At 36.2% G+C, this 27,683-nt stretch overlaps 1 protein-coding gene across 2 annotated transcripts in view; it reads left to right on the top strand.

The window, feature by feature from the left end:
* PDE3A (phosphodiesterase 3A) overlaps positions 1-27,683 on the top strand; it is a 382,388-nt gene that overhangs the window by 197,198 nt on the left and 157,507 nt on the right. For both annotated transcript variants that reach the window (XM_020994229.2, XM_078155239.1), the window contains exon 2: positions 6,687-6,737. In XM_020994229.2, coding sequence (XP_020849888.1) covers positions 6,687-6,737 — 51 coding nt within the window. The remainder of the gene's footprint in view (positions 1-6,686; positions 6,738-27,683) is intronic.

Below are 27,683 nucleotides of genomic sequence, written 5' to 3'. Positions count from 1 at the left end.
TACATATACATGATATATGTGCACATATATACAACCAAATGCTTTATTTTAAGGTAAATATCCTGTCACATTAAATTATTTCAATTAATTGTGTAGTAGACATATATTAGCTCTTAATGGCATGTCATAGTGAAAACATTGCCATTTGGTCCTTGGTATGTTTCAGCCTGATAATGGAATTTTTATAGTTTATGCTTCAATATTTCTCCCCCCCCGCCTTTTTTAATTAATTAATTTATTTATTTTTAGTTTTCATCATTCACTTCCACAAGATTTTGAGTTCCAGATTTTCTCCCCATCTCCCCCACCCCAAGATGGCATGCATTCTGAATACCACTTCCCCTAATTTGCCCTTCCTTCTATCTCTCACCCCATTTCCTTATCCTCTTCCCCTTCAATTTTCCTGTAAGGCAGGATAGATTTCTATACCCCATTTCCTGTATATCTTACTTCCCAGTTGCATGTGAAAACAATTTTTTTAACATTTGTTTTTAAAACTTTAGGTTCTAAATTTTCTCCCTTCCTCCCTCCCCACCCATCCTCATTGAGAAGGCAAGTAACTTTATACAGGTTATATATATATATATAGTCATGCAAAACACTTCCATAGTGTCATGTTGTGAAAAACTAACTATTTATCCCTTAATCCTATCCCAACCTCCATTTATTCTATCCTCTCTTTTGACCCTGTCCCTCCTTAGAAGTGTTTGATTCTGATTCCCCCCTCCCCCAATCTGCCCTCCCCTCCATCATCCTGCTGCTCTCTTGTCTCTTTCCACCCTGTTTTCCTGTAGGGTAAGGTAAAATAGGTTTCCATACCCAATTGAGAGTGTATGTTATTCCCTCCTTGAGCCAAACCCAATGAGAATAAGATTCACACATTCCCTCTCACATTCCCTTGTTTCCCCTCCACTGTAAAAGCCTTTTCTTGTCTGTTTTATGTGAGATGATTTACCCGTTTCTACCTCTCCTTTTCTCCTTCTCCCAGTATAATCCTTTCTTACACCTTAATTTCATTCTCCAGATATGATCCCTTCATATTCAACTCACCCTGTGCTATCTATCTATCTATCTATCTCTATCTATCTATCTATCTATCTATCTATCTATCTATCTATCTATCTTATATACATACATATATTTTTTCCCCTCCAACTCATGACAAAGGTCTCATGAGTTACAAATATCATCTTTCCATGCAGGAATGTAAACAGTTCAACCTTAATAACTCTCTTATGATTTCTCTTTCCTGTTTACCCTCTTCATGTTTCACTTGAGTCTTGTATTTGAAAGTCAAATTTTCTATTCGACTCTGGTCTTTTCATCAACAATGCTTGAAAGTCCCCTATTTCACTGAATATCCATTTTTTCCCCTGAAGGATTATACTCATTTTTGTGGGCTAGGTGATTCTTGGCTATAATCCTATCTCCTTTGCCCTCTGGAATATTGTATTCCATGCCCTCCCATCCCTTAATGCAGAAGCTGCTAAATTTTGTGTTATCCTGATTGTGTTTCCACAATACTTGAATTGTTTCTTTCTGGCTGCTTGTAATATTTTCTCCTTGACCTGGGAATTCTGGAATTTGACTACAATATTCCTAGGAGTTTTCCTTTGGGGATCTCTTTCAGGAGGTGATAGGTGGATTCTTTCTATTTCTATTTTGCCCTCTGGTTCTAAAATATCAGGGCAGTTTTCCTTGATAATTTCTTGAAAGACAGTGTCTAGGCTCCTTTTTGGGTCATGGCTTTCAGATAGTCCAATAATTTTTAAATTCTCTCTCCTGGATCTGTTTTCCAGGTCAGTTGTTTTTCCAATGAGATATTTCACATTCTCTTCTAATTTTTCATTCTTTTGGATTAGTGTTGCAGTGCCTTTATTTCTCAAATTGTCACTAGCTTCCAATTGCTCCATTCTAATTTTTAAGGAAGTATTTTCTTCAGTAAGCTTTTGGACTTCCTTTTCCATTTGGCCAGTTTTGCTTTTTATGGCATTCTTCTCCTCATTGGCTTTTTGGACCTGTTTTGCCATTTGCGTTAGGCTATTTATTAAGGTGTTATTTTCTTCAGTATTTTTTTAGGTCTCCTTTAACATCACTCTTACTCTTTCCTCTACTTCTCTTACTTGCTTCTCAAAATCCTTTTTGAGCTCTTCCATGGCCTGGAACCAATTCATATTTTTCTTGGAGGCTTTGGAAGTAGGAACTTTGGCTTAGTTGTCTTCTTCTGGTTGTACATTTTTGATCTTCTTTGTCACCAAAGTAAGATAATATAGTCTGACTCTTTTTGCACTGCTTGCTCATGATCCTGGTCAATTACCTGAGTCATAAACTCTTTGTTAAGGTAGGAGTCTGTTTCCAGTGTAGAGAATGTACTGTCCCAAGATTCAGGGGTTTTGTGCAGCTGTTTTCAGAGATACTTCTAGGGACCTGTAAATTTTCAGTTCTTCCAAGGTGCTATGAGCGAGGTGTTTACTCCTTTCATGGCCTGTGCTCTTGTCTATGAGTGACCACAAGCAGTCTTTTCTGTCTTAGAACTGTGAGGGTTTACTCTTCACAGCCACTACAAGCTCCACTACACCAGTGCTCCTCCTAGCCCCAGGATCACCACCCAGAGCAGTGACCCAGATCCAAGCACTGGCAAAGCAAGAGAATCCTGCACCAGCAGAGAGATCCCTGCAATCCCCCTCTGATCAGCCACCTGATTCCCCCTCAGTCTGTGGCCCAGAAGCTCAGGAGGCAGCTGTCACCCCGGAAGCCATGTTCTCAGCAACTGGAGCTAAGACCCCATGCTCCTCTCTCACCACTGCAGAAACAAACTTTTCTCACTCACCTTCTAGGTTGTCTTTGACATTTGTGGGTTGAGAAGTCTGGAAACCACCACATCTGCCTGTGATTCAGTTCTCTGAGCCCTGCTCCAGGTTCCCTGTGGCCTGTGTGCCCATGCTGCACTGTGCTCTGCTTCCAGCCAGACGCGATATACCTTTCTGATCAACCATCTATGTTGTCTTGGGCTGGAAATTTGCTTCACTCTATCTTTTTGTGGGTTCTGCTGCTTTAGAATTGTTTAGAGCCATTTTTTATAGGCATTTGGAGGAGTCTGAGGGAGAGCTCAAGCAAGTCACTGCTTTTACTCTGCCATCTTGGCTTCACCCCCACCCCCACCCCGATCCCCGTTCACATTGGCAGACTAGGTCCTCATAGGGTGGTTCCTACATCTTTCCTCATGGTTCTTGAGGAAGCCCTGAGGCATCCATTGATATCAGTTAGATTTAATTAGCTTATAGAAATAGATATTTACTATGGTAATGTAATTGCTTAAAAACATCTTCCTCCACAAAAAAAAAGTCCGTGACACATTTTTTCATCAATACCTAAAGAATTTACAAGAAAGTGTTCCATAGTAAAATTGCATCAGGGGAAACTTTACCACAGAAATTCAGTATACTAAGTAATAACAATTTGAACTAATTCTATCTGATTTATATTCCACTCCCCAACTGATAAATAGTCAAAGGATATGAACAGGCAGTTTTCCAATGAAGGAATCGAATCAACTTATAGTCATATGAAAAAATGTTCTAAATCATTATTATTTAGAGAAATGCAAATTAAAACAACCTTGAAATATCATTTTACACCTATCAGATTGGCTAAAATGAGAGAAGAGGAAAGCAAAAAAATGTTAGCAAGTATATGGAAAAATTAGAACCTTAATTCATTTTGGTGAATCTGTGAGGTGATCCAACCATTTTGGAGAAAGATTTGGAATTATGCCCAAAGAGTTATTAAACTGCCTATACCTTTTGACCCAGCAAAACCACTATTAGGTCTATTTCCCAAGAGGATTAGGGAAAATGGAAAAGATACTACATGTTCTAAAATATTTATAGCATCTCTCTTTGTAGTGGGAAAGAACTGGAAATTGTGGAAATGCCCATCAATTATCGAATGGCTAAACAAATTGTGGTATATGTTCATGATGGAATATTACTCTTCTATAAGAAATGATGAGCTCAATGACTTTAGAAAAGCATAGAGAAACCTCTATGAAACAATGAAGAGCAAAATGAGCAGAACCAAGAGAACATTCTATAGTAACAGCAGTATTGTTTTAAGAATAACTTTGAGCAATCAACTCATTCTATTATAAATGCCCAAATTAATCTCAAAGATTCTATGAAGGAAAATGTGTGAATCCAAAAAGGAACGGTGTAGGGAATGATGAGTGGGTTGATTTAGAAAAACATGGAAAGACTTGGACATATGAATGAAGATGCTATCTACCTCAGGAGAAACAGATGATAGGAGGAAATAAGTTAAATCTGGTCTTACATATATTTGTATGAGTATATATGTATATTTATACATGTGTATGTGTGTATGTTTATAGATATCTATTTATGGGTATATATACACACATATGCATATATTTAGATTGAGGAGGGAGAGAAGGGAAAAATAAAGTAAAAAGTACACAGCAGAGAACAAATGAAAACCAGCAAGGAAGCAAAGATAGGCAACTTTAAAAACAGTGTTTAGCAGTTATTATATATGTTTTCTTGAAATGGAAATTTATTGTTTTATACTGAATCCTCTCATGTTCTGCTATGTACATGGCAATTTTTTTTGTTTTCTTACTTTGTATTTAAGTTTAAAATAAACAACTACAAAAAAGAAAAAACAAACAAAAATGAAGTTTTAATAGTTTTGTAATACAAGCTTGTTATTTATGCTTCCTGTAAGTGAAATCAGGATTGTTTTAAAAACTTCAGGTTCAGTATTTTTGAACACAGAACAAAAAAAACCCATTTATCTAGAATGTAACAACCAAGTTGAGTAAAGACTATAACTGTTAAACAATTCCAACTTTTCTCAACGTAGTTACTTTGTAGGCATGTACTTAAGCAGTAAGTGAATTTAGATTAAAGCAGTTTCAATTATGTTAAATGTTGCTCTTATACCACATTATGTGGAACACTGTTTGAGACGTATGTTGGGAGACATGCTTTTTTGCAAAACAAATATAGGAACTGTATCTTCAATTGAAAAGTGAAACATTTGGCCTGTTCTATTTTATTTCACTTACTATCCTCTAAGGTACGTATGTTTAAGGTTTTTTTTTTTTAAGTTAATGGGGACAATTTTGAAACAAAATACTTGAGGATTTGGTCTTGGTGTTTGTTTCGAGTTCTGAAGCCTTAATTTAAATCATTCATTGTATTGTGATTTCCTTTTAGGTGTATTGCACTAAGGGAAACTTGTTAAATAAATCTTCCTTTCAAAAAAATCATATTCCAAATAATCATGCCTACCTCCTTGACTTTATGTGTATGGGAGTTCTTACTCTGATTCATAAATTTAGTCTGTATAGTAAAGCTGGGAAATGGAATTTTTTCTTTCTTTTCTTTTTTGTTTGTTTATAATTTCCATAATATTTTAATTTTCCATCATAGCTATATTTTCCTTAATTTCCAAGGCTTTTCCTTACTTGCTGAATTTTGTGGGTTAATTTATTACTTTATTTTTTATTTCAAAAATATTGTTGATATAGTCTCCTCTTCCCCTACATAAAAGTTATCACTTGTAAGAGAGAATACAAAGAAAAGATCCAACATATAAGGTCCAACAAAGTATATTATCCTTCCACTCATCCTACCCTCCCTCCCTCTCTGCAAAGGAGGGAGAGATGCATTCTCTTCTTTGTGACCAAAATAAATCATTATAATTACAGAAGATTGAGTTTCAATTTTTGTTGTTATTTTTTACACTTGCAATGTTATAATTATTGTGTGTGTATACACACACACACACACACACACACACACACACACACACAATTTTCTGGTTCCACCTACTTCACTTTGCATCTGTTTATATAAGGCTGTCCATACTTACCTAGTAGTCTTTATATCCATTATTACTACCTGAACCATAATATTCAATTATATATTCCTTTCCACAATTTGTTTAGATAGTTTCCCTACCCCGCCACTCCCAAATACCACTATAAATATTTTAATATATTTTGGACCTTTCTTTTTAATTTTGACCTCTTTTGGAAATATGCCTGGTAGTGGGATCTCTGAGTAAAAAGAATATGGAAATTTTAGTTATTTTCTTACCGTACTTTGAAATTGCTTTTGAAAATGATTAGACACAGCTCTATCAATAACATATTAGGGTATTTGTCTTTCCATAGTCTAACACTGAGAATTCCCATCTTTTTTATGACAGTTTTGGGGGTGTGAAGTGATTTTCATTTATATTTCACTTATTAGTGTTTTGGCACATTCTTTCATGTAATTGTTACTAGTTTTCATTTTTTTTCTCTTGAGAGCTATTTGTCTTTATCTTTTGACCACCTATCTAGTAGGAATACTTTTGGTCTGATATATTTGTGTTAATTATATGTGTCTTTGAAGTCAAACAGTTATCAAATAATTGATAGCAAATATTTTTCTTAATAAATTGCTTCCTTTTTATTATAGTTCCATTCATTTTGTATGTACAAAACATTTTCAATATTGTATAACTGAAATTTTCTACTTTATCTTTTCTAATCCTCTCTGTCCCTTGTTTGGTTAAGAATCTTGAAGATCAGATGAATAATTAATTTAGAAAAAAGTTAATATATCTTAGAAATATTGTATAATATTTAATTTATGCTAGTCCTTTTGTCATTTCAGCTCATGGGACATTCTGAATGGGACCACAAACGAGTGTACAGAGGGTCACAGGTCAGTCATTGATTTTTCTTTCTTTCCTTATATTTTCCTAACAATATAGATCTAGGTGATGAGTTTTTCTAATGCTCAAAGAGATTAACTTTTTTTTTCAAGTATAGTTGAAGGGAAAGAAATAGGAAACATCATAGTACCCAGTGATAGATTGAAATATATTATTAGTAAGAATGTTGTGGTGATCATATGGATATGACTACGTTTCACACTCATACAGTGACAGTTAGAACTTGTGGGACTATGCTTAGGTTGATAATCTCCAATCTTCTCTCCCTTAAAAAAAAATGCATTCTATTGATGTCTGTTTAAATGTATAACACAATCATTTCAAGGCTTGTAATCTTCTTTATTGAATTCTTCCCTGTGACAATTAAGCAAATACATTTGAAACAGTGCACATTTTAAAGTGTGTATTATATTTTGTTTCAGTAGTCCTTTGTTTCTCTGTCATGGACAAGGAATTCTATGAGTTTTTCAATCACTTCAATTTTGACTTCTTTTTAGTTCTTTTCTCCATTTACATTTTTTGCCATCATGAGCATTATGCTGGTTCTGTTTTTTTCCTTATGCTCTGCATCAATTCATACAATTTTTCTCATCTTCTTCTGAATTCTTTATTCCATTGCACTTATATGTTATAGGTTTTTAGCTTCCCTCTAATGAACAGGTAACCACTTCTTTGCAGTTTTTTGCTACCCCCAAAGCATGCTCTACTATGGAGATTCTGGAATATACTTATTGTTTCTTTGTTTTTGTCTTTGCCTTCCTGGGCCCATATGAGCAGTAGTAGAAACCCACTTTCTCTATTAATATTATCAATTGTTGGCAGTTTATCAAACTATATTTGTTATTTTTGTTGTTTTAGGTTAAATATATTAAAAGACAAATGCATAACTACCTGAAATAATCAGTCTGTCCTAAAGCCATAGTTAGTTGTTAATAAAACAGAGAGATGAAAAGGGCCCTATTATCATTATAAAAAGAAACCTTCCTACCTTACTAGGTTATTTTCATTGTTTTGTTTTATATCCTAACCAGGAGAAAAAAAAGCAAAATTTGTGGCATATTTTTGCTTTTTAAAGACCTGATTCAAAAATTTTTATGAAGGTTTTATTTTAGTTTTATGAGTATTTGACATAAGATAATTAGGGTTCTATTTTAAGTTAAGAAAAGGGAAAATTCCTCTTTTTAAAAATTTTGTTGGTGATATTTATTTCCAAAATGATAGAATAACTAAAATTTTGCCAGGAAAGGCAGCCCAGAAGGGATGGGAAACTCTCAAAAATCAGAAGAATGAAACATACACACACACACACACTCACACACACACACACACAGAGAGAGAGAGAGAGAGAGAGAGAGAGAGAGAGAGAGAGAGAGAGAGAGAGAGAGAGAGAGAGAGAACACATAACTAAAGATAACAAAAAGTATCCTTTTGTTTTTTATTTTGATATTCAGGTTATGCTGAACTGTTAAACTTTTCAATGTGAGCATTTGCACCTTCGAAATTGTCAAATGCTACGAATCAGGGATTGATTTATTGATTTGTTGATTGTCTAGCTGTAAGAAAGTAATAATGTTAATAATGCAGATTAAATTTAAAAGTGTCACACATATATTTTTCCCCAGGGGGTCTGTTATTAAAATATTTACCAGCCTACTTCTGGCTATATTGGAGATGAATGAAAACTTCCAGAAGGGATAAGAAAGCTACTCAGGCTTAGGATGAAGAAAACTCATGATATAAGGCATAGATGCTGAGCTCTTATTCTTTCCTTTTCTCTGTCAAGGAAAATTATTTTTGTATTACAATGGAAGAACCAACAAAAATGACTAATAGGGTGACTTGTTACCCAAGATGAACACGAAAGCATTAGCTACCCCACAAACATTTGAGTTACCTGGCCCAGATGAACTACATTTTCTGTTACTGAAAGAGCTAGAAGATAAGAATTGTGAATTATTATCAGTAAACTTTATAAATTTGTGTAAAATTGAAAAGGTCTCAAAGATCGGAGAAAGGAAAATGTGGCCCTGATTTTGGGGAAAAAAAATCAGGGAGAGAATGATATATGCAAACTAAAGTCTAATGAATTTAACTTTGATTCTTAGGAAAAAAAAATAGATAATGTACCATTACCAAGATAGTTAATGAATATCTAGAAAAGTTAATTGTGATCATAATGAGGTAGCATGTGTAGTCAGTTCAACTGTATTTTATTTAGAAAACACAAATTTGTTCAAATGCAATTTATATATTAGAGAACAATTTTAGCATAACTTGAATTTTGTGTTTGCTTATGTATGAGTGTATCTTCAAGAATCTTTGAGAATGCAGAAAACTGAACCATTTCATAATAACTTGTAAGAGCAAACCATTGTAAAGTCCATTTCCACAAGCTATTTCAGGTCTTTTTCAAAGTAAAGTGCCATATTTTTTGTTTATCTTCTGGCATGGTAGGAGCTGGAGTCAGAGGAGGGATGGACTTCACCTGTGCACTCCACCCCCACACCCACCTTCTGCCATGGCCATTCCTCCTACATGCCCTACTAAGGCTGCCTTCATTGACTTTGCTAGCCTGGTCCATGGAAAGGAACCATCATACAGGGTGAACAGGAGTCCAAGGTTATAGTACCAGCACTGTTTATTGTAGTATTTATGTATTTCTTAACAATTTAACATGTATAAAACTCTGCTACCATTTTTATTAGGTGTGTGGTTTTTGTGTGTGTCATTTTTATGTGTGTGATTGACAAGTTCGTTAGTATTGCTCTCTTAATCCCACTTTCCCCATAAGCCCTGTGGTTTTTGTTGCACCATTTTGCACAGCAGAAGTGACTGTATTTAGATCATGCCAGACTAACCTCCTAACCTCATTTTCTTTGTTTGGGAAGGTTACTAGACTGGTATATGAGGTGAATACTGTAGATTCTGTTTAGCTAAATTCTATTAAAGAACTTGAAAAAGTCTCTAAGTCTAATCTTGTGAAACACATAGAAATATGTGGGCTACACAGTAATAAAATTGGATAGATTAAAAGTTGGTTCAATGGTCAGACCCGGAGTAGTCATTAAAAATTTCATGTTAAATTGGAAGGCTGTCTCTAGTGGACTGCCCAAGGGATTTGTGTTCCATAGTGTGCTGTTTAATAAGCTTATCATTGATTTGAATAATGACAAATATTTATCAAATATTCAAATGATATAAAACTAGAGAGGATAGTTAATACTGAATGACATAATAAGAATTCAAAAAGATCTTGACCAGTTAATAGAAGTTTGGACCAAATCAAATTAGATACAATTTAATAGAGCTGAATATGTCTTTGGTTAATTTGGGCTCAGAAGATTTACTTTATAAGTTCCTGGATCCGCATACCAATTGTGTATTGGGCATTATACCACACACAGGTCATACTGAACACATCTAAAATAGGAATTTGTTGTCTGTCCTCCCATCTAGTTTTCTTCCTAACTTCTCTATTTCTTTTGAAGGAACCATCCTTCCAGCTAGTCACCCAGCCTTTGTAGCCTGAGAGCTAGTCTTGACCCTTCACATCGAGGCACTTTCCTTAGCTGTCCCTCATATCTAGTATGTTCTCCTTCCTCATCTCTGCTTACTAGCTTTCCTGGGCACTTTCAAGTCTCAGCTGAAATCTCACCTTCTGAAGGAAAACTTTTTCAATCCCCTTAATACTAATGAGTTCCCTCTATTAATTATTTGCAATTTATCCTACATATAGTTCATTTGTACATCTTATCTTCCCCAATACACTATAAACTCCTTGAGAGGAGAGATCATGTTTTGCCTTTCATTGTATGTCCAGCTCATAGCATAGTGCTTGGCACAATGTAAGTGCTTAATTTGGAAACTGACTGACATCTAAATCCAATCAATTTGCTAGTCTTATTGAATCTATGGCTACAATATCCTTTCCATCCCTTTCCTTCTCTCTGCTCATATGGACAGTAATCTAGTTCAGACTGTTGTGGTCTAGGAGTGCTGGGAACCATGAAATGCAAGGATAGAGGGTGCAGGTCTGCCTTAAAAGAATTTGACTACTTCTGCCTTCTTTCAGTCCAAGTAGTGAGTTTATTATGACACTGGTTGGCGTGGGCAAGATTCCTAGTGAGTCTGTGCAATTTAATGGGAGCAAGATTGACACTTTTATTCAGAAAAACCTTGGGAAGATCTGGATGGGATTAAGGAATGGCAAGCAGCCTGGGATGGTCTGGAGGTAACAGAATGAAGGGTTGGGCTGGGTCAGGCCACAGTGAAAGAACAGTTGAAAGGATGTGGTTATAGCAAATAGAGACTTTTTGAATGCTGTGGATAAGTTCAATTACCTTGGTAATGTACTTTCCAGGGATTTACACATTGATATTTGTTAGTGTTTGGGAGGCTCCAAAGGAATGTGTGGAAGAGAAAAAGTATTAGACTGACTACCAAGCTGAAGGTCTACAGAGCCATGTGCTGACCTCAGTGTTGTATGCCTGTGAAACCTGGATTGCAGACCAGCGCCATGTCAGGAAACTGAATCACTTCCATTTGAATTGTCTTCAGAAGATTCTGAAGATCACCTGGCAGGATAAGATACAAGACACTGAGGTCCTTTCTTGAACCAAACTGCCAGGCATTCAAACTCTGCTTGAGAGAGCACAATGGGCTGGCCATATCATTTGAATGCAAAACATATGCTTGCCAAAAAGACTATTTTATGGAGAACTCACACAGGGCAAACATTCATATGGTAGTCAGAAGAAGCGATACAAGGACACTTTCAAGGTCTACTTTAAGAACTTTGGAATTGATTGTGTGACATAGGAGACATTGGCACAGGACTGCTCAGCATGGCATGCCCACATCAGAAAAGCTGCCGTTCTCTATGAACAAAGCAGAATTGAAATAGCTCAAGAGAAACACAAGATAATGCAAACTTAGAGAATCCACCTCAGAGGTTCACACAGACTATTTGTGCCTGACCTGTGGTAGAACATTCCAAGCTCATATTGGTCTGATCAGCCACAGTCACACACACTCAAACTTGACTCTAGCATAGTGATGTCATGTTGGTCCTCTTCAAAAATGAAGGACAACTACAACAGGGATGACTCTAATGCCTCAGGTGAATGTCAGGGATCTGGGTTAAGGGGCTGGGTTCCAGAAATTTGTGGGAAAGTTCAAGGACTGAGGGTCTTTTCTTTTTGGGAGTCCAGATCCCATACCCCATCAATACTGCCTTTACTTCTCACTTGAGCTATTTCAATAGTTTTCTTATTCATCTATTTACCTCTGCTTTTTCCTCTCTGCAGTTCATCCTCTTTTATGGACCTGGTAAAATAAACTTCCTAAAACACAAGTCTGACCATGTCATTTCTCTTTGACAGTGGTTACCTCTTGCCTCTAGGATAAAAACAAACAAACAAACAAATAAAAAACCTCTTATGTTTGGTCTTTAAAGCCTCTTGGAATCTGGCTACAACCTATCTTTACAGATATTGTCTATTACTTTATTTCAAATATTCTCAGTTCTAGACAGTCTGACCTTCTTCCTCTTCCCAAAACTTAGCATCTGATTTCCTAACTCATATGTCTCAGATAGATTTTAGTTATTAAGTCAACAAACATTTATTTAAAACCTGCCATGCACACAAAAACCTGCTATGCACGTGTTAGATGTTTAATAAAAGTTTATCTAATTTAATTCTTTGAGTTAACTGAACTCAAAGATAAACCTAGATCAAACATCTTTCTCCTTCAGGTCAAAATAAGGAAGGGAGATTGTTATCATTCTTTGCCCTTCTTTCTTGAGGAGTGCTATGACATCATGGAGGTGATACCATGGCATGCAATTGAATTAGGTTTAAGTGAGGGAAGGCTATACAAAGTCACCAGGCTCACTTTTTCCTTTGCATCTGGTGGCCAGATAAACATCAAGATGACTGGAGATGTCCCAGGATGGAATAGAAGATCTTGGTCTTTTAAAGCTAAGGTCTTTAGCAGGTCTTAGTTTGACTGATGAGGCAAAGAATGGCCCTTTAACGTAGTTCAGAAAAAAAAATAACCTAGTCTGGAAAAAAAAATCAAACTAGGAGGGGAAAACCTTCAGGGTTTTGGGGCAAAACAGAAACAATTCATATTTTTCCATTCACTCTGAGTCAATCAGGGTCCAAGTAATGTCCAGGTGCAGTTTGGTGTGGGACTTATTGTTGGCCAATCATTGAGTGAATTTATAGCATCTAACACTCCTAATGAAGCAAAAGGCAAAAGTAGACTGATTATTTCACTGACAACACCGAAGGGAAAATGCCCCTGTATAAGTCACCAACAAAGGACTGTACCCTCTTTCTTAACTGTTCAGAGCACTGGAATCAGGAAGGCCCAAGTTTAAATCTTACCTCATACACTGTCTCAATCTGTAACTTTGAGCAAGTTGCTCTGTCAGCCTCAGTTTCCTTGACAGTAAAATGGGGATGACAATAATGCCTACCTCCCAGCCTCGGGATCCCAGTCTGGGATATTTGTAAATAGTTTTACAAACCATAAAGCACTACATAAGCATTAGTTATTGTTTTTCTTTTTGTTTCTAGTATGTAGTTACATACTAGAAGTCTGTGACAATTTTTCAATCCCCAAATACCAAAAGCTTTATTTTTAGAAAACTCTAAGTCTATATTTAAAAGATATATCAAAGAGAATTGAATTCATATTGGAAAAAGGATTTTTGCCTTGATAAATTTATATACCAATAGTGAGTTCTATTACTGCAAGATGAAGGGAAACTAAGTTTGATCATCCTGTGGATCCTATTGGCATGTGTCTGGGGAATCTTCCAAACTGAACCCAGATGACAACAACGTAGTCTCATACAATAAGATGATCAGATCTTCCACTGATTTATCATTCTTGTCAAGCTCTGACTTTTGCTGTAGAGTTTCAATAATGGAATGGTCAGGGTTTATCTTCTAGTGTTTCTTTGCTGCCAAGTAACCCATTGTTGGGTTATCTCTTAGTGCCCAAGTCTTCACTATTCTTTCCATGGTGGCTGTCCAGTCACATGTGCTTGTGATAATGCAGCACAGGAAAGTAACCAATCAGTTTGATACAACTACCTTTTCAACTTTCTTTTCTAGGATATCTTCCATAATTTTGTAAAACACAGAAAATACATTTATTGTGAAATGATGTAGTACACGGGTTAGGAATAAACATCTTGTCTCTGTTGCCTCTGTTACCTACAGACACATATTCCATGTAACGTGAGTGTAGATGAGATCTCCAAGAGGTAGAATAAGAAGAATAATACAGAGAAACAACTGTTAAGGGGATTTCCTCCACTAAGGGGAGGAGAGAAGGAAGAAAAATCAAGTTAGAAAACAGGGAAGTTAGAAGGTAGGTAGAGGACTCTGACAATGTAGAAATGATATCAGTTGTTGTGGGCCGGGTTAGCACAATTACAGTGAAATGGAGATGGGAAGCACTGAAGATAAACATTACCTATTTTATATTTTTGTTTAGTACCCAAGGCCAGGAGGAGCAAGAGGCAATGTCTGATTGTGAGGTCATTTTACCTTGGCAGGAAACTTAGCTAAGGTAGCAAGGTATGAGAAAGGGAGCTAAGGACCATTAGCTCCTCATCCATTTGTTCTTATACTGTTTGCAGCTTTGATATTTCTGGAGAGTAGGTTCAATGGAATAGGGCTCTTCTCAACTTCTTTCTTATCATCTTTATACTACTACTACTACTACTACTACTACTACTACTACTACTACTACTACTACTACTACTACCACCACCACCACCACCAGCTAGCATATATATGTAATATATATTATATACCTGTTTTATATATATATATATATATATATATATATATATATATATATATATATATATATATATATATATATATATATACATACACATATATAAAATATGAAAATATATGTATGCATGTTATCTCTACACACACACACACACACACGCACGCAAGCACACACGTGTATCACATCACCGTAAGGTATACAAAGCACTGGTACATGTTATTTCATTTGATGCTCACAGCAACCTTGTAAGTTAGGTGTTACTTTATCTTCATTTTATAGATGAGGAAACTGAGTCTGAGGAAGGTGAAGTTGCTTGCCAAGGGTCACACAGCTATCATCAAAGGTACTTAGGTACTTAGGCCTTCTTGACTCCAAGTCCAATACTCATAAAAATGAGTGCCATTGATATGGTACTTTGTTCAGTAAAACACTTTCCCATACTTTGTCAATAGCTCTGTGAATGAAGTACTACAAATATGCCCACGGGAGAAAACCAAGGCTTAGCGAGATTATGACTTTCCCGTGGTCGTATACATATTAAGCAGCATGGTTGTAATTTGAACTCTGAACTTTTCTGATGCCAGAATCCTATCTCTCCAGGATACTTTGGTTCCTCCAAGATAATGCCATGTAAGAAGCTAAGAGATGCATTGAGAGAAATAGCATTGAGCTTTTTTTTTCTGTTATTTGCCATTTATATGGAAAAGCACACACTGTCCTTTTTTGCTTTTCAGTAAAAATACTTGACGTCTACTTATATGTAGACATTAATTGTACATTCTTGGCAGCAGAGCTGTCTGCATATTTGCCAGTTCGTTTTCAACTTCCTGGCTGGTTGACTTGTTTTCTTACTTAGGGGGAAAAAAGTTCCATGATATATTCCCAGCAGCAATTGACTATCCAAATATTGGACAAATCCTAAGGAAACAATCCTCCAGAAACACATAGACCCTCTTTACATATAGCAGTTGTCCTAAAGATACAGGATAAAATAGTAAGGGGAGGACAAGAAATCTAAAAAGTGGATTCTAATTCTTAATAAGTAGACATAGCTCCAGAGGAAGCTCAAGTAGGTATTAGTGCTTAATTCTTAAAAACAAACAATGATAGTTATAATTTAGATGAATCTCTAATTTCCTTCATGCCCCATTTTTTAGGTCCTTGACCACATTAGCCATCCCTGAAAATAAATAGTTAATAGCTATTCAGCCAGGGGCATAAAACTTTGACCAGAACAGTGGAAGCTAGTTGGCACAGTATATACAATGCCACACTTAAAATCAGGAACACCTGAGTTTGAATTTACCTTTTATGCTTCTTAGCTGTGTGACCCTGGACAAATCACTTTCCTGACCCTTAGATTATTTTCTCACCTGCAAAATGGAGATAATAATAACATCTACTTCCCAGAATTGTCATGAAGATCAAACAAGATAACACATAAAGCTCTTTGCAAATATTGACATTTGTTATTGATGTTATTATTATTATTATTATTATCAATATATCTCAAGAGAGAATAGTCCTCCATCTTTAGGTTGATGAGATGGAGGAAGCAACAATGTCATTAATTAGGACCCCTTGGACTCTAAATTGACACCTTCCTTGGAAAAGGAGCTTGGGGAGTGGGGTCAGAAATCATCAGCCTTCAGTTATAACAGAACTTGACTAGCAAAAAATTGAATACTTGCTCCAGGTCTGAAAAGGGCAAAGCTAGGTAGACCTAGATCTGAGTATGTAATCTCATTTGATTAAATGTAGTTGGTAGGACTTTAACATACAGATCCTATGATCTGTCTTTTATACTTTCTGTTCCTTTTTATTTTCTCTCCCTCTCTCCTCTCTCCCTCTCTCCCTCACTCTCTCTCTCTCTCCCTCTCTCTCCTTCCCCCACCTTTTCCACCCTCCTTCTCTCTCTCTCTCCCTTGTTAGTGGGCAAAGGAACACTGCTTGGTCCTTTTCTCTTTTTTTTCAAAAGTCATGGCAAGCACGACTAGGCCTACGACAAGTATTAATTGGCAATTCATCTTCCTTTCTGAAACAATCATCTAGCTCTCATGTATTTGACGTTACTGTTAATAATTCTACTTTTACTATACAGAAATTTAAAAAAAAACAGATTTTTATGTTTGAACTAAATTAGAAGTTTCCTACTGAGAGCCCTTTTGCTTGTTAGCCCTTGTTAAATAGCATCCTCCCAAGCAAAATTGTTTATTTCATAATAGTGAATTAGTATTCAGCCCATTGGGTAGTCTGTTAACCATGAGGGAAAAAGTCCCTAGGTCAAAAGAATACTGGGCCTTAATAGCACTGATAACACTTTTTTTTTTTGGTAGAAGAGTATAAATAGGCAAGAAACTGGTCAAGAAAATCAGGGAGTCTGAATGGCTGATTGATTATACAAGTAAGAGAGAAGATTACCGAATTTATAAACTTCTGCATTTTTATCCCTTTGCTTGTTGATTAGTCCATATTCTGATATGCAGTTGGATGGACAGCACCTAAACATGGTACATCAGGCATTACAAATGGACCCAGAGCTGAGCAGTAGGAGGAGAACAAACTGTATTGCCTTTGGGAAATTGTAAAGCTTTTTGAAAAAAAAAAACAATTTTCTATCTGAAACAAAGGCTTGTTATTTTAATATCAATATTTTCCTGGGAATTCTATATTTGTTTGAGTCAGTGATTTAATTAATTTAATTATTTAATTTCAGTGATTGAATGAATAATTTAAAATAAATTAAGTTGAAGATCACAGAAAACCATTTTATATATATAAAGTACTTTAGTAGAAAAGAATTGGATAATCTATTAGGTGATATGGTCAGAGATCTGTAACTGAAGAGAAAAGGTAAGCCTCTTATGTGCTGAAAGCAAGGGATAACTGATGGACAGCCTATGTGTTCCACTAGCATTCACTCAATGTCAAAAGCACTAGAAGAGGCCCTCTGAGTACATTAGATGATGACACTGTGGAGGTTTCCCAGGACTATATAGGCAAGAGTCAGAAAGCCACGATATGTTGCTATCTTCGTCATAGGAGGAAGTCCCCACATTACTGATATAATAAATTCCTAGAAATAGCATTTTAATGCATTAGGAATTAGTTATTAATGACCAATATTTAGAGATTGTCAAGGTCTTTAAGATTATAAATATGTTTGTTCTTAATTTATTATTTTGAGATCAGTTGTGTCTAGGTCCTATCCATGTCAGACATTCCTTATTGTATCTAAATGTTATCACCTCAGTACCTAACTCAGTGCTCTACATATATTGTAGTTGGCTTAATTCATGTTTGTTGTATTGTATTAGTTTACTGGAGAATAATAGGATTTTAAAGGTAGAAAGACATTAGATAATCTAACCCAATTTCCTTATTATATAGATGAGGAAATGCTGAGAGACATTGAAAATGTCCAGGACAGGGACTCGTATCTGAGTCTGTGCAAACTAGTCCACTTAACTTATTATTATTTGCTGGCTGAGCTCTAGACACCAGATAATGCTCAAGCATTATATCTCATGAAGTTGTCCACGCAGGCCATCTCGTCATTTTCTTCCACTGTTCTTTCACACCAGACTTGAAAGTTGGATCTTTACACATAGGTCTTCCTGAATACATGTCCCAGTCCCCAGGGAAATCGATCCACTTATCTATGGGGCTCCTGCCTAAGGGTCTGACCTAGTTGCTCTGTTCTGTGACTGAGTGTGTGAAAACCAGCCCAATTAGCCCACTATATTTATTGGCTGGCCTAGATACTAGACAGTGCTGTAGCTTTACATCCAGACATCTGGCCATTTACCTTACCACTCTACTAAAACTTTCACCTCTCAGAATAAAACTTTCCTCTTCCCTAATACATGTCTTCTTCACCATTAGAAAATAAATCCTGGAGGACAGTCATCATGTTTTCTGTCTGTCTTTGTCTCTGTCTCTTTCTCTCTCTCTGTCTTTTTCATATCTTTGTATCACCAGTGTTTGGCACATAATAAGCACTTAATAAATGCTTTTCATTCATTCTCAGAAGTAGTACTATATTCCAAGAAATGGTATCCCAAAATATTTAGATATTCATGAAAATTGGAGTCATTTATATTCCTTAGGCATCCAGTTTACTTGCTCATGAGCTGTGACCTCTCCACTGGGTACATGTTTCATATTTTTGCACATAACTAGAATTCTAAAATTGCAAAAATTCTATAATAAGCATCTGAGCAGTCCAGTTAACTTTTACAGCATTATTTCAAGCTTGAAAGAGGATTATTGATGGAAGTCTTTTTTCTTGACTTTCCTGTCTACTTAGGAATCTCTTCAAGGAAAATGTGTTCAATAATAACGGTTACTGAAGATTATTATTTAAACACATACTTGGTAATAATCTCAGCTGGTGACAGGTTAAGGCTTTCTGAGTTGAATAATTCTTATTTGATTATATACAGTGAGGAGTTATTTAAATTATTCTGAATTTTCCTTCTTCCAAGCTTACCTAGAAGGGTGCCTTATAAATTTATTGAGGTGTCCTCTTTTAATACATTAAAAAAGAGAGAAAAGCACCCAGATTTTCCTAGGGCTCTGTTCTATCAGATGAATTTGGGAACTTTGATGGTTCAAATATATAAAGTCCCTGACTTACTCCCAAGGACTAATTTGGGCCCTGAGAGAGGCTGGCTTTGTGCCTCACTTTTTTCCAAGAGTAATGTCTTTTCCTTTCCTTTTAAAAATATTTTCAAATATCATCATATCATATAAAACTATTAGCTTTTTCCTAGAAATTTTCCCCAAAGGTTATTTCATTTTTGGTGTCTAGCCAAGGACTTTTTCTTTGAGAAAGGGTTAGGCATTCACCTTACTTCTACCTACAAAAACATTTTGCGCCATAGAGGAAAATGAAATGTAATTATTAAGGACATGGCACCTGTGATCATTACTAGTAAGCTTTTTTGAAGCAGGTTCCTTAATTAATGCTTCAAGCAAAGTAAGAATCATAACTAGCAATTATTCATGCAAATTTCATTCATGTAAAAATATTCAGACAAATTTATTTTGTTTGGGGGAGTGAGACTCAAGACTGAGGAAGAGTAGAGGGCAGTATGGCCATGGATGCCATTGAATTGAGAGAAGAGGTGACCTGTCTCACAGAGAGTCTTGCCTTCAACACAGGAATTATTTGAAGGGGAAGGAGAGGATAGCAGGTTATACATTGGTTATGGGACCCTCCTGTCCTCCTCTGGAATGTGGCAATTAGGGATTGCTATAACTTTCAGCTAACTTACTTCTTCTTCAAACAACTGGCAAGTAGATTTCAAGCAACTAGTTTGGAAGGGAGAGCCTTTAGTTGTATTTCTACATGTTTGGTTCTTGGGTCTGCATCTCTGACTTCATCTAGATGGTGTGGATTTGTCTTTCTATTCATGAGATTGCTTGGATTGTTTTCCCTTTACCTGCTCCCCGAGTAGCTCATGTTCATGTTACTGGCCATGTGCCTTATTGATTTACCTCTCCCAAGATCATTAGTTTATAAAGTATTTAACCAGGTTAGATAAAAGTCTTTAGAAGCTCAAGCATTACCTTTATGTAATGTAGTTGTAGAATATATATTTCTTGGACCCAGACCCTCTGGAAGGTAGAAACTTTTTCCAGGTTGGATTCAATTCCTTTATCCTAGATGCCACTACCTGCTCTAATCCCTGGGTCATGGGACAGAAAGGATTGATAGGTATTCTAGCTACCCCAGCTCCCCATAAAACTGCAGCTGGATGTGTGCAGTTAACATCACTGGGATAACGGGCTGTAGAAACTGGTTGTCTTTCTTCATTATAGTTGCACTGAAAGATGGGAGACTGCAAGGGATGATAACTCTTTCACTTCACTTTGTTATTCTCACTTTATTTCCTTTAGTCCTGTAAGAGTTTGATGAGTTTCTCATGGAAAAGTAGCCCTTTTCTGTGACCAAAGCCCTTTCAAAAGCAAGTGACTTAAGGAAGAAGTGAGTGAACTACCACATACATAACTGACATTGTTTTTCTCTCAATCTCCTTGGAAAGTCTGCACCCCAGGGATGTCTTACACATCTGTACTCTCTGTGATGTGCATAAACCCAGATGAGTCACACCACATCTGTTATCTACTGCATTCAGAGTACCAATGACAGGATGTGTCCAGATAATGCCATATTTGCAACAATGCCTAGAAATGGCCATAAGTGCAAGATAAAAATTACAAAATCTGAGATGTATCAATAATGAGTACTATTGCTTTCTGTTATATGCTCTCGTAAGACCCATTTATAAAGTTTTTGAAATAATTGTACATTCTTTAAGAGTATAATGATCAGACTGTTCATCTTGCTGGAAACTGTTTTATGAATGTTTGATATGGGTTTTTCAAAGAGAAGACACTCTCGTCCCAAGAGAACAATGAAAAAGCCTCTTAGGAAGGAGCAGATGTTTGTATCCTAAGAGTCAGTGCCCAAGATGTTCAAAACAACAGAACAGTCTGAATATAGGATATTATCAAGAGATTTCCCAGGATCATCTTCAAGAGCTAGAAGCAACAAAAAGGAACCTGATGCCATGCTAAATATAGTTATCATTGCTTTTTTTTTCTGAGAGGAAAAAGAAAAGCAAATGAAGTATCCTTCAATATCTATTCAATATACTACACAAATTGTGCTGCTACTAATGTCTGTGTTTGTGTGTGTGTGTGTGTGTGGTGTGTGTGTAAATCACAAGTATGCTGTCAAAAAATTTAAGTAGAACTTATAGTCACTACTTTGCTAACTATGCTGGAGTGAAAGTGTTTTGTAAAACCTAACCCTACCCAAGTTTATCAATAGTTTTTTCTGCAGTGATGGTACCTGATGATGCCTAAATACTCATCATTTGTCAAAGGGCACTTAAAGTTCAGAATATGAGGCAAGCCTGTCAAAATTCAAGTTAGAATTTATCAGAAGATCATCAGTTTAGAGGTAAAAATGACTTTAAGTAGCTAATCCATCACTTCATTTTGCACGAGGTCTAGAAAGGGTGTGACTTGCCCATTGTAACACATGAACAAAAGAGCTGGTATTCACACTCAAGACACTGGACTTTCACTCTAGCTTCCTTTCCGTACACTGCTGTCCCTCAGTATATTTATATTTCCCGTTGGACTGCAAGATTCTCTAATGCAGAGCCTGTGTCTTACTCATTACTGTTCTCTATGCTTTCACATACCGTAATCGGTTATTCCCTATGTTTGCTAAATGATTATTTTAGCTTGTCTTTTCCATAAAATATTTTTAAAATTCATTTTAAGTGTCACAACTATTTCAACAAGTTGCACATTAAAGAACTAAAGAATGAAAATCCTAATTCAGTAACATATCCAGAATTTTCATTTTTTAAAAGAATATAAACATTGATAAAATAATAATTTATTTTTGACATGCTGTATAGCTACTTACAAAATTTTGTTGCCTTATCCAATTAGTCTTTTCCATTCTCGAACCTGGAATTTAAGAGTACTTCATGGAGAATCTGGTTTGTGTATTGTATTGTATCTCAGTGATCTTTCTAATCATTGAATGATCTCATAGAATATGCAGGAAATCATATTTTATTTAGACATATTAGGTGTCCAAATGAAAAAAGAGACAGCAAACTTTGAAATTTTGCTTGAATCCGCTTAAACAGCCACATGAATATTGCTTGTATTCTCCCATCTGAGATATAAGAACCAAAACCAGAATCTCTCTGGTACAAAAACAAAGAAAGATCCTGCAAGTAGCTATGCATTTTTATCACATTTTTTCTCCACAAAATATAACCACTTCTGAGCACTTGAATGTCAAATGGAAAAGAGTCATGCTCATGAAACCAATGCCATGGGAGGGCTTATTTCTTTACACCACAGTGAAAGGACCTGAGCACATCTTTGTACAGGAAATACAGTTCTGTCTGTCAATAAATGATATGCCAGTCAGAGATAAAATTATCATAAATTAAAACTGATAAATATACCATTTCTTTCATTGTATTCTTTAAATTAGAGGTTTGTTTCATAATATTGCATAACTCAATGAATGATTCCTGGATAAATTGTAGTGTTATAAGAATAATGTCAGATTCTCTAGAAAATCTGGGGATTATCAAATCAATGTCAGGATTGTTTAATTTCCAAATTCCATGTTCCTGTCATCATATGTTCACTATTGACAGTTCCTAGAACTAAAAAACAAAACAAAACAAAACAAAAATCTACCTTAATGCTAACTTTTGTAAGCATTGTTCTTTTCAAGTCAGTTCAATAGTGAAAACCTAAAAAAATTTCCTTAGTATAAATGATAGTGAAACAAATTTTAAAAAGCAATAAAAAATAATGAATTTAATGGATAGCCTTAGACCTTTATGGTAGAAGACAAATGAACAAACTAAAAATTTCATGGGCAAACATAGAAACCATCAATTCTTTGAGTTACTGCTGGATTGATTGAAAAGAAATAATAGTAGCATTTATATAGTGCTTTAAGATTTACAGACTTCTTGTTTCCAGGGGCCAAGATGGTAGAGTAAGAAGTAAGGCTCTAAAAGCCCAGAAAATATTGCCCCGGGAAAAACCCTGGAACAGATGAGCCAGCAGAAAGATGTGATGCAGCAGTCTTTTAGCCCAGGAAGTTTGGGGGATTAACAGGAAAGGCCCCTCTTGCTTTGGGGGAGGGGGAGCAGTACAGGATGAGAGGTGTTTCAGCAAGCCAGCAGCAAGCCCCACCTCAGCATACCAGGAGGAATTCTGAGCCAAAGGATAGTGGAGTAGGCAAGCAGCAACACCAGCACCCCCAAGTACCTGAGTACATGCAAGAGAACTGGTAGACATCAGCTCAGAAAACCACTACATGCAATGGCCTTCTCCAGCAGCCAAATCTCCTGGTGCTTCAGAACAATTCCAGGAAGCACAACTCCAGGAGGCAAAGCTCTAGGTTGATAGCCAGCAGCCAGACAAAGGAGTGCAAGGCCAGGTGAGCAGGCATCCCCCAGGGGCCAGACTCCTCATGCCTAGCCTGAGAGCTCCTGTGTTGCTGACTCCAGTCCAGCACCAGGTAAGCTGCCAGAACCCTACATTCTCCAACTGCCAGTGTCTGAGGCCCCAGCACACAAAGCCGGTGGCTAGGTCCAGGCTATCAGAATAAAGAGCTTGGTCAGTGCCCCCTGCATTCCAGCAGGAGAGCCCAACTTTTTTAAAAGTCAGGAAATAGGCAAACACCACGAGCAAAAAACAGAAATGGACAATGACCATAGACTTATTATGGGAACAGGGAAGATTAAAGCACAAATTCAGAAGGAGACAACATTGAAAGTATACCCACACCTGAAACCTCAAAGGAAATATGAACTGATCTCGAGCCCAAAAAGCCTTCTTGGAAGAGTTCAAGAAGGATTTTAAAAGCCAAATAAGAGAGGTAGAAGAAAAGTTGGGAAAAAGAAATGAGAAATACGCAAAAAAAAAAGTCAATAGCTTGGAAAAGGAAGGACAAAAATTAACTATAGAAAACAAGTCCTTAAAAAATACAATTAGCCAAATGGGGGAAAAAAGTACACTGAACAAAACAAGTCCCTAAAAAATACAATTGGACAAATGGAAAAGGAAGCACAAAAACTCACTGAAGAGAACTCCTTAAAAAGCAAAATGGGCCAAATGGAAAAGGAGGTACAAAATGTAAAAGAAGAAAACAATTCATTAAATTAGAATTGGGCAAGTGGAAGCTAATGATTCTATGAGAAATCAAGAATCAGTCAAAGAGAAACAAAAGAATGAAAAAATAGAAGAAAACATGAAATACCTCATTGGTAAAAACAACTGACCTGGAAAATAGACCCAAGAGAGGCAATTTAAAAATTATTAGTTTACCTGAAATCCATGATGAAAACAGAGCTTGGACAGCATTTTTCAGGAAATCACAAAGCAGAACTTTCTTGAGGTCCTAGAACCAGAAGGTAAAATAGTCATAGAAAAAAATCTACTGATCACCTCCTGAAAGAGATGCCAAACTGAAAATGCCAAAGAATAGTATAGCCAAATTCCAAAATTACTGGGTCAAAGAGAAAATAATGCAAGCAGCCAGAAAGAAACAATTTTAATATCATGGAACCACAGTCAGGATTATGCAGGACCTTGCAGCTTCTACATTAAAAGATTAGAATATGTGGAATATGATATTCCATAAGGCAAAGGAGCTTGGATTACAAGCAAGGATCAACTACCCAGTGAAACTGAGCATGATCTTTCAGGGGAGGAGATGGACATTCAATGAAATAGGGAACTCCTAAACCTTTCTGATGAAAAGAACAGAGCTCAACGGAAAATTTGATCGTCAAATACAAGCCTTAAGAGAAGCATAAAAAGTTAAACAGGAAAGAAAACAACAACAACATGTTATTAATAAGGGCAAACTGTTTATATCCCTACAAGGGAAGATGACACTTGTAACTCTTTTTTTCTTTTTTTCTTTTGCTTTTTGGTGAGGCAATTGGGGTAAAGTAACTTGCCCAGGGTCACATAGCTAGTTAAGTGTAAAGTGTCTGAGGTCAGATTTGAACTCAGTTCGTTCAAGGCTGGAGTTCTATGCACTGCACTACCTAGCTGCCCCAACTTGTAACTCTTGAGAAATGTATTGTTATTATGACATTTTAAAAGGGTATACATAGACAGAGGGTGTGGGTACAAGTTGACTTTGATGTGATGGTAAAAAAAAAATCTAATTAAGTGGTGAGAAGGAATTGTACTGGGAGAAACAGAAAGGAAGAGGCAATAAAGGGTCAGTTGCACCACATGAAAAGGCACAAAACCTATTACATTAGAGGGAAAGAAGGGAGGGAGATGAGCATTGATTGAACCTTACTGTCATCAGACTTAGTTCAAAGAGGGAATAACAATCAGTTAGGTATAGAAATCTAATTTACCCTGTAGGAAATAGGAGGTGAAAGACAAAAGAAAAGGGAGGGGGCTAATAGAAGAGAGGGTAGACTGAGGGCGGCAGTGGTAGAAAGCAAAAGTCTAGTGAGGAGGGAAAGGGAGAAAGGAGAGAGAAAAGCATAAACTGGGATGGTGGGGAATAGGATGGAGGGAAAGACACAGATAGTAATCATAACTGTGAATGTGAATGGGATGAACTCTGCCATAAAATGGAAGTGGATAGCAGAGTGGATTAAAAACCATAATCCTACAATATATTGTTTACAAGAAACATATTTGTAAAAAAGAGATACACACAGTGTAAAGGTAAAAGTCTGGAATAGAATATATTATGCTTCAGCTGAAGTAAAAAAAAAAAAAGCAGGGGTAGTAGTCCTGATCTCAGAAAAAGCAAAAGTAAAAGTAGATATAATTAAAAGAGATAAGGAAAGAAACTACGTCCTGGTAAAAGGTACCATAGACAATGAAGTAATATCATTATTAAACATATATGCACCAAGTAGTATTGCATCTAAATTCTTAGAGGAGAAGTTCAGGGAGGTACAGGAGGACATAGATGACAAAACTATGCTAGTGGGGGACCTCAGCCTCACCCTCTCAGAACTAGATAAATCTAACCACAAAATAAACAAGAAAGAAGTTAAGGAGATGAATAGAGTTTTAGAAATGTTAGATATGGTTGATTGCTGGAGAAAACTGAAGGGGATAGAAAGGAATATACCTTTTTCTTGGCAGTACATGGTACCTACACAAAAATTAACCATGTACTAGGGCACAAAACCTCACAATCCAATGCAGAAAGACAGAAATATTAAATGCATACTTTTCAGATCATGATGCAATAAAAATTACATGTAATAAAAGGCCATGGAAAGATAGAATAAAAATTAATTGGAAACTAAATAATCTAATCCTGAAGAATGAGTGGGTAAAACAACAAATTATAGAAACAATCAATAACTTCATTCAAGAGAATGACAATAATAAGAAAACATACCAAAACTTATGGGTTGCAGCAAAAGTTGTTTTTAGGGGAAGTCTTATATCTCTCACTGCTTACATGAATAAAATAGAGAAACAAGAGATCAAAGAGTTGAGCATGGAACTGAAAAAGTGAGAGTCAGTGTGTGCTAATGGATAGAACCAAGCTGGAAGACAGAGGACATGTGTTATGGCACATCTCCCACACACACTTACGTGACTATCATTGTTCCAGGAGACTTTCAAAGACTAAATGGAAATGAAGTTGATGATCTATAATTGGTAGGTAAAGAGATCCTTACCAAGGAGCATCAGCAAAATCACAGATCTAAATCAAACAAAATCATTATACTATTTAGTGGAACACTGTGTGTGTGTGTGTATAGATGTGTATGTATTTATGTATATGGGTGTATAAATACATGCACATATATACATATATTATTTATATATGTCTGCTACTTGGTTCAGTGGATACAGCACTGGGCCTGGAGTTGTGAAGCCCACCTCCTCCACCACCCAAGTCTTGTGGCTCATTAATCCTCACTCAGATTATCTAAAATATTTTAACTGGGCTCCCATAATTCCTTTTTTTCTCTTCTCCAATCTATCTTCCCCATAGTAGCTGAAATAACCTTCCTAAGTCACAGGCCTGACCACCCAACTCTTGCGGTCAAGAATCTTCAGGGCTTCCCTATTGCTTTTAGAATAAGATACAAACTCCTTAGAATAACAGTTGGAGTCAACTTTGTCTCTCCAATATTCTTCCACATTACTCCTTTTCACACAGTGTTGGTTTCAGCAAAATTAGACTACTGGTTTTCCCCTAAGCTTGCCATTTTGTATCCTGTCTTTATTTCTTTGCACAGGCTACAAATGTATTAGACCCTGCCTTCTTTTCGGAATGCTTATTTTCAAGACTTAACTTTTTTCTTTAATATGGAAGATTTTTCTTCTTCCTCCAGTTGCCAGGGATCTTTCCTTCCTCAACATACCTTGTAGAAATAGGAAAAATATCACATTTATATAGCTGTTTAAAGCTTCTGAAAGCCAATTTTTTTTTTTTACTTATTTATATACATGTTGTATCATCTGCCTCTTTCCCCCAGTATAATATAACCTAAACTCTTTAACATCAACAGCTGTTTCAGTTTTGCCTTTGTATCTCTGGTAACTTT

The sequence above is a fragment of the Phascolarctos cinereus genome, unplaced genomic scaffold (assembly GCF_003287225.1).
Source record: "Phascolarctos cinereus isolate Bilbo 61053 unplaced genomic scaffold, phaCin_HiC Scaffold_1;HRSCAF=81, whole genome shotgun sequence".
Taxonomy (NCBI): Eukaryota; Metazoa; Chordata; class Mammalia; order Diprotodontia; family Phascolarctidae; genus Phascolarctos; species Phascolarctos cinereus.
Note: the sequence above shows the minus strand (reverse complement) of the source record. Positions and strands in the feature narration are given on the sequence as shown.